This window comes from Grampus griseus (genome assembly GCF_964374135.1).
Source record: "Grampus griseus genome assembly, chromosome: 10".
In the NCBI taxonomy this organism is placed as follows: Eukaryota; Metazoa; Chordata; class Mammalia; order Artiodactyla; family Delphinidae; genus Grampus; species Grampus griseus.
Window position 1 is genome coordinate 66,159,619 of NC_139004.1, and position 8,420 is coordinate 66,168,038.

General features: G+C 47.4%; 1 protein-coding gene across 3 annotated transcripts in view; it reads left to right on the forward strand.

Annotated features, from left to right (window-relative positions):
* Positions 1-3,478, forward strand: part of SEMA3F (semaphorin 3F) — a 29,049-nt gene extending 25,571 nt beyond the window's left edge. For all 3 annotated transcript variants that reach the window (XM_082663848.1, XM_082663849.1, XM_082663850.1), the window contains 6 exons: positions 17-105; positions 238-279; positions 463-620; positions 811-878; positions 1,161-1,294; positions 2,174-3,478. In XM_082663848.1, coding sequence (XP_082519974.1) covers positions 17-105; positions 238-279; positions 463-620; positions 811-878; positions 1,161-1,294; positions 2,174-2,584 — 902 coding nt within the window. In that variant the 3' untranslated portion in view covers positions 2,585-3,478. The remainder of the gene's footprint in view (positions 1-16; positions 106-237; positions 280-462; positions 621-810; positions 879-1,160; positions 1,295-2,173) is intronic.
* The last annotated feature ends 4,942 nt before the right edge of the window (positions 3,479-8,420 follow it).

An 8,420-nucleotide genomic window follows, 5' to 3' on the forward strand; every position in this document is an offset into this window, starting at 1 on the left:
GCCCGGCCCGTTCCAGACCGCGGGACAGTGCAGAAGGTCATTGTGCTGCCTAAGGATGACCAGGAGATGGAGGAGCTCATGCTAGAGGAGGTGGAGGTCTTCAAGGTGGGTGTGACACCACCCAGTCCTGTCCTCCTCACCATGGCTCTCCTCAGTACCACCTCCTGACCTCAGACCTCCAGGTCAGGACAGGAAGGGGGTCCCCAGGGTCATAAGCTAATCCCTCTCTTCTCCTAGGACCCAGCATCTGTTAAGACCATGACCATCTCTTCCAAGAGGGTGAGTTCTGGCAAGGTGGGCTGAGGGTAGGGATGGAGGCTGCTTCACTTTGGGGTCAAGCCCTTGGCAAAGAGATGGGGACACTGAGGCACAGAACAAGAAGGGGAGGAGCCTGGCCCAACTGGCTCCTAAGGAAGGTTGGCTATGGGGAGGGAACTGACAAGCTCCTACCCCTGCCCACAGCAACAACTGTACGTGGCCTCAGCCGTGGGCGTCACACACCTGAGCCTGCACCGCTGCCAGGCATATGGAGCCGCCTGTGCCGACTGCTGCCTTGCCCGGGACCCCTACTGTGCCTGGGATGGCCAAGCCTGTTCCCGCTACACAGCGTCCTCTAAGAGGTGTGAACCCCGAGACCCTTGGAATTTTGGCCACCAGACCCAGGGCTCTGTCCTGGAGGTCTAGAGGTGGATGTGATATTACCCTGGGGGACTTTATGGGTGAGACATCCTACCCTGGAGTTTTGGGGCTATAGAGACTTGGGGGGCAAGTTTTCTTGGGAATACTCCTTCAGGAGCTATCTTCCTCCAGGCGGAGCCGCCGGCAGGACGTCCGGCACGGGAACCCCATCAGGCAGTGCCGTGGGTTCAATTCCAATGGTGAGTGCTCTATGTCTCACCACTGGGTGCTCCTCGGTGTGGAGCTGTGCAGCCTACAGAGCTGCTCATGGGGCCCCCACTGGAAGGATTCTCACATGGTCCGTGGGGGTGAGGGGGTGAGGGGTTTTGGAGAAGGGATGTCCTCAGCCACCCCCTCAAGGAGTGGATGCCTGATGGCACAGCCCTGCCTGTATGGGTGGGTATCCCTGTATATGCCCCTCGCCAGCCTGCAGTCTGCCAAGAGGTAGTGCTGCTTTCACGTGGCACCCTCTTGTTCTACAGCCAATAAGAATGCCGTGGAGTCTGTGCAGTATGGCGTGGCAGGGAGCGCAGCCTTCCTTGAGTGCCAGCCCCGCTCGCCCCAGGCTACCATTAAGTGGCTGTTCCAGCGAGATCCGAGTGACCGGCGCCGAGAGGTGATTTCCTGTGCCCCACAGTCCTCACCATGGTTGGGAGAGTCCCTTGTACAGTCGAAATTCTACGTGGGTGAAATGTGGTATAGGAGCCAAACTGGGGCAGCCCTCATTCTAAGAAAGTCCTTCCAAGCTCCCTTCCCTATGTGGAGATCATTTGGGTGAATCCAGTTTTATAGAAACTCTGTGGGGTGTCCATATTACGTGGAAACTACTTGTAGGCGTGCCTTTTTTTTTTTTTTTTTTTTTGCGGTACGCGGGCCTCTCACTGTTGTGGCCTCTCCAGTTGTGGAGCACAGGCTCTGGACATGCAGGCTCAGCGGCCATGGCTCACGGGCCCAGCCGCTCCGCAGCATGTGGGATCTTCCCGGACCGGGGCACGAACCCATGTCCCCTGCATCAGCAGGCGGACTCTCAACCACTGCGCCACCAGGGAAGCCCCCAGGCATGCCTTTTTATATGAGAATTCCATATGTGTACTTTATTGGCAGTATACCTCATTCTATGGAAATGTCACGTGGATGAGTTCCAGCATATGGAAATTCTGTGGGGTAGCCTTCCTATTGTGGAAATACCTTCTAGGCAATCCCTTCTACATGGAAATTCTCTGAGGGTGCCCCAACATCTGTTTATTCTCATTAAATAGAAATTGTGTGTGTGCTCCAGAATTCTCTCATTGTACAGAATCCCCTTATGGTCATTCCTCCTGAAATGGAAGTGTTTATTATTCAGATGTTATATGGAAACTTGTTTTTCTTGGTATATGGAAATTCCACACGGGTGCCCCTGCATGGGGTGGCCCCAGAGGTGGTCTGATCGGGGAGCTGGCCGGGGCAACAGGGTGGTCCTGCAGCCCCTGAGCCCCAGCCCCTGCCCCCACAGATGCGTGCAGACGACCGCTTCCTGCGCACGGAACAGGGCTTGCTGCTTCGCGCCCTGCAGCTTGGTGATCGCGGCCTCTACTCCTGTACAGCCACCGAGAACAACTTCAAGCATGTCATCACACGAGTGCAGCTGCATGTACTGGGCCAGGACGCCGTCCATGCTGCCCTCTTCCCACCCCCAGCTGTGAGCGTCCCACCGCCCCCAGGCGCCGGGCCCCCCACACCCCCTTACCAGGAGCTGGCGCAGCTCCTGGCCCAGCCAGAAGTGGGCCTCATCCACCAGTACTGCCAGGGTTACTGGCGCCATGTGCCCCCCAGTCCCAGGGAGGCCCCAGGGGCACCCAGGCCTCCTGAACCCCAGGACCAGAAAAAACCCCGGAACCGCCGCCACCACCCGCCGGACACATGAGGCCTGCTGTCCGAGCCCTGCGATGGGCCGGCCTAGTCCTCGTCCCTTTTAATATAAAAGATAAATATATATATATATATAAAATATCTATATTCTATATACACCCTGCCCCTGCAAAGACAGTATTTATTGGTGGGTTGTAAATAGCCTGCCTCAGCGGCAGCATCATCCAAAACTTAGACCCATGCTGGTCAGAGACGGCAGAAAATGGAGCCCACCTAACCAGGCCCGGCCAGTTGGCCGAGCCAGGCCAGGACCACACAGTCCCCAGGCTCAGCTGGGAGTCTACCTGCTCGACAGCCACCGCCAGGATCTACAGGACACAGGGAAGGAGCAAGCTCTACCTGGATGGGGCACGGACTGTACACCTTCGCCCATGTTTGCTGGTGGCATACATGTGGATGCGAGGACTGCTTGGAGACCGGGGGTGGGAGTGAGGGCTCAGATGCGCTCAGAGAAGGGAAGAAGGGGCTGGCACAGGATGCCGGCCCCTGCCTGGGACAGGGGCACTCAGTCAAGGCCAGCCCTTTCCTGGGTATTTATTCTCTATTTATTGGGGACAGGAGAAGAGGAGCCCTGCCTGGGTGGGGCAGCCCCTCCAGCCCCTCCTTCCCTCCCTGCCTGGCCACTCTACCTCCTCTTTGCTTTCTGCATGCCGCTGTGATGCAGGGGCTGGGAGAAAAGCAGAGGGGCCAGGCTCAGGCAGCACTGAGGGGAGAGGGGGTCATGGTGGAGGCCTGGGGCCTGCAGGGGCTCCCCAGGGCTCCCTTCTGCCCACCACTTCAGATGATGGGTGTAAATAGCTCTGGGGGGCAGTTGGGTAGGTGGATGGGGGCTCCTGGCAGCCCTCGGCTGTCCAGGCCACACCTGCCCTTGGGTTCCATCTTGCTAATAAACACTGGCTCTGGGACTGGACTTTGGCTTTCTCCTTGGCAAAGGAGGGAGGACGGGGGTTCAGCCCACACCCAGATTCTGTCCCTCCTGCCCCACGCCCCCACCAATGTGGCTTGACCACCAGTTCCCGCACGGTCTCTTTTGCAAGCCCAGCGTCCATTCATTTACTCAGTTGTTTGATCATTCGTTCACGTTGCTTTCTCACCTGGCTTTGTGTTTTGCCAGGAACTCAGGACTCAGAATTGGCAAGACAAATCCACAGCCCTTACAGTTCAGCTGCCCCTGCCCTGGGAATCAACAAAATTCCCATTCTTCTGCATCCTTCCAGCCAGATCTCAGCAGAGGGTCCAGCGCAAGCAAATGTCCAGAGGCGGGGAAGACCAGGATATGTGGGGAGCTGCTGGAGAGGAGGAAGTGAGGCTGGGGGCCCCAGGCCAAATTTAACGAGTCAAGCTCTGGCAGGGGAAGCCAATAGCTATGGAGGCACACGGATCCAGCAGGGCTTAGGGCCATACCTGGCAGGCAAGGGGAGCCAGGTGGCGACGGGGAGGCAGTGGAATGGTCCCGCTTTAAGTAGACCCAATATGTAGAAAGGTTCTTGTTGGTTTAGCAAACCTGGGCTCCTGCACCACCCCAACCCCCTGGGCAGTATGTAGGGGCTGCAGAGACTCCCAGGGCCCACTTACAGCATGGTGGTGGGGTAGAGGACGAATGGGGCCTAAAGGTTGAAAGTGGCACGAATGAATGATCTGTTGCTCCTGGACAGATCTCCCCTCACCCAACAGGGTAGATGTTGAAGCCACCAGCTTACAGAGCCAGTATCCACTTCCCACACGTTTAGGGACAGCCTTTGTGTGTGTGTGTGTGTGTGTGTGTGTGTGTGTGTGTGTGTGAATTTTTTTATTGAAGTATAGTTGATTTACAATGTGTTCATTTCTGCTGAAGAGCAAAGTAATTCAGTTATACAAATATATACATTCCTTTTTTTAATATTCGTTTCCATTATGGTTTATCACAGAATATTGAATATATTTCCCTGTGCTATACAGTAGGACCTTGTTGTTTATCCATTCTGTATATAATAGTTTGCATCTGCTAACCCCAACCTCTCACTCCATCCCTTTCCCGCTCCACTCCCTCTTGGCAACCACAAGTCTGTTCTGTGTCTGTGAGTCTGTTTCTGTTTCATGAAAGTTCATTTGTGTTGTATTTTAGATTCCACATATAAGTGGAATATGTCTCTTTCTGACTTAGTATTATAATCTCTAGTTCCATCCATGTTGCTGCAAATGGCATCATTTTGTTCCTTTTTATGGCTGAGTAGTATTCCAGTGTATATATGTACCCCATCTTTATCCATTCATCTGTTGATGGACATTTAGGTTATTTCCATGTCTTGGCTATTGTGAATAGTGCTGCTATGAACATAGGGGCGCATGTATCTTTTTGAATTATAGTTTTGTCCGGATATACGCCCAGGAATGGGATTGCTGGATCATATGGCAACTCTATTTTCAGTTTCTTGAGGAACCTCCATACTGTTTTCCATAGTGGCTGCACCAACTTACATTCCCCCCAACAGTGTAGGAGGGTTCCCTTTTCTCCACACCCTCTCCAGCATTTGTTATTTGAGGACTTCTTAGTGATGGCCATTCGACCAATGTGAGGTGGTACCTCATTGCAGTTTTGATTTTCATTTCTCTAATAATTAGCAACGTTAAGCATCTTTTCATGTGCCTGTTGGCCATCGGTATGTCTTATCTGAAGAAATGTCTATTTAGTTCCTCTGCCCATTTTTCAACTGGATTACTGTTTTTTTTGTTGTTGTTGTTGAACTGCATGAGCTGTTTGTATATTTTGGAAGTTAAGCCCTTGCTGGTCTCATCGTTTGCAAATATCTTCTCCCATTCTGTAGGTTGTCTTTTTGTTTTGTTTATGGTTTCCTTTGTTGTGCAAAAGCTTTTATTTTTTAATTTTAATTTTATTTATTTTTTTATACAGCACGTTCTTATTAGTTATCTATTTTATACATATTAGTGTATACATATCAATCCCAATCTCCCAATTCATCCCACCACCCGCCGCCACTTTCCCCCTTGGTGTCCATACATTTGTTCTCTACATCTTGTCTCTATTTCTGCCCTGCATACCAGTTCACCTGTACCATTTTTCTAGGTTCCACATATATGCGTTAATATACGATATTTTTCTCTTTCTGACTTACTTCACTCTGTATGACAGTCTCTAGATCCATCCATGTCTCTACAAATGACCCAATTTCGTTCATTTTTATGGCTGAGTAATATTCCATTGTATGTATGTACCACATCTTCTTTATCCATTTGTCTGTCGATGGGCATTTAGGTTGCTTCCATGACCTGGCTATTGTAAATAGTGCTGCAATGAACATTGGGGTGCATGTGTCTTTCCGAATTATGGTTTTCTCTGGGTATATGCCCAGTAGTCGGATTGCTGGATCATATGGTAGTTTTATTTTTAGTTTTTTAAGTAACCTCCATACTGTTCTCCATAGTGGCTGTATCAATTTACATCCCCACCAACAGTGCAAGACGGTTCCCTTTTCTCCACACCCTCTCCAGCATTTGTTGTTTGTAGATTTTCTGATGATACCCATTCTGACTGGTGTGAGGTGATACCTCGTTGTAGTTTTGATTTGCATTTCCCTAATAATTAGTGATGTTGAGCAGCTTTTCATGTGCTTCTTGCCCATCTGTATGTCTTCTTTGGAGAAATGTCTATTTAGGTCTTCTGCCCATATTTTGATTGGGTTGTTTGTTTTTTTAATATTGAGCTGCGTGAGCTGTTTATATATTTTGAAGATTAATCCTTTGTCCGTGATTCATTTGCAAATATTTTCTCCCATTCTGAGGGTTGTCTTTTCATCTTGTTTGTAGTTTCCTTTGCTGTGCAAGAGCTTTTAGGTTTCATTAGGTCCCATTTGTTTATTTTTGTTTGTATTTCCATTACTGTAGGAGGTGAATCAAAAAAAGATCTTGCTGTGATTTATGTCAAAGAGTGTTCTTCCTATGTTTTCCTCTAAGAGTTTTATAGTGTCTGGTCTTACATTTAGGTTTCTAATCCATTTTGAGTTTATTTTTGTGTAGGGTGTTAGGGAGTGTTCTAATTTCATTCTTTTACATGTAGCTGTCCAGTTTTCCCAGCACCGCTTATTGAAGAGACTGTCTTTTCTCCATTGTATATCCTTGCCTCCTTTGTCATAGATTAGTTGACCATAGGTGCGTGGGTTTATTTCTGGGCTTTCTATCCTGTTCCATTAATCTATACTTCTGTTTTTGTGCCAGTACCATATTGTCTTGATTATTGTAGCTTTGTAGTATAGTCTGAAGTCAGGGAGTCTGATTCCTCCAGCTCCGTTTTTTTCCCTCAAGACTGCTTTGGCTATTCGGGGTCTTTTGTGTCTCCATATAAATTTTAAGATTTTTTTGTTCTAGTTCTGTAAAGAATGCCACTGGTAATTTGATAGGGATTGCATTGAATCTGTAGATTGCTTTGGGTAGTATAGTCATTTTCACAATATTGATTCTTCCAATCCAAGAACATGGTATATCTCCCCATCTGTTTGTGTCATCTTTGATTTCTTTCATCAGTGTCTTATAGTTTTCTGAGTACAGGTCTTTTACCTCCTTAGGTAGGTTTATTCCTAGGTATTTTATTCTTTTTGTTGCAATGGTGAATAGGATTGTTTCCTTAATTTCTTTCAGATTTTTCATCATTAGTGTATAGGAATGCAAGAGTATAGTGTATAGGAATGCATTAATTTTGTATCCTGCAACTTTACCAAATTCATTGATTAGCTCTAGTAGTTTTCTGGTGACATCTTTAGGATTCTCTATGTATAGTATCATGTCACCTGCAAACAGTGACAGTTTTACTTCTTCTTTTCCAATTTGTATTTCTCTTGTTTCTTTTTCTTCTCTGATTGCCATGGCTAGGACTTCCAAAGCTATGTTGAATAATAGTGGTGAGAGTTGATATCCTTGTCTTGTTCCTGATCTTAGAGGAAATGCTTTCAGTTTTTCACCATTGAGAATGATGTTTGCTGTGGGTTTGTCGTATATGGCCTTTATTATGTTGAGGTAGGTTCCCTCTATGCCCGCTTTCTGGAGAGTTTTTATCATAAATGGGTGTTGAATTTTGTCAAAAGCTTTTTCTGCATCTATTGAGATGATCATATGGTTTTTCTCCTTCAGTTTGTTAATATGGTGTATCACATTGATTGATTTGTGTATATTGAAGAATCCTTGCATCCCTGGGATAAATCCCACTTGATCATGGTGTATGATCCTTTTAATGTGTGGCTGGATTCTGTTTGCTAGTATTTTGTTGAGGAGTTTTGCATCTATATTCATCAGTGATATTGGTCTGTAATTTTGTTTTTTTGTAGTATCTTTGTCTGGTAGTACCTTTGTCTGGTTTTGGTATCAGGGTGATGGTGGCCTCATAGAATGAGTTTGGGAGTGTTCCTTCCTCTGAAATTTTTTGGAAGAGTTTGAGAAGGATGGGTGTTAGCTCTTATCTAAATGAGCTGTGAAGGATTCACCTGTGAAGCCATCTGGTCCTGGACTTTTGTTTGCTGGAAGATTTTTAATCACAGTTTCAATTTCATTACTTGTGACTGGTCTGTTCATATTTTCTATTTCTTCCTGGTTCAGTCTTGGAAAGTTATACCTTTCTAAGAATTCATCCATTTCTTCCAGGTTGTTCATTTTATTGGCATAGAGTTGCTTGTAGTAGTCTCTTAGGATGCTTTGTATTTCTGTGGTGTCTGTTGTAACTTCTCCTTTTTCATTCCTAATTTTATTGATTTGAGTCCTCTCCCTCTTTTTCTTGATGAGTCTGGCTAAAGGTTTATCAATTTTGTTTATCTTCTCAAAGAACCAGCTTTTAGTTTTATTGATCT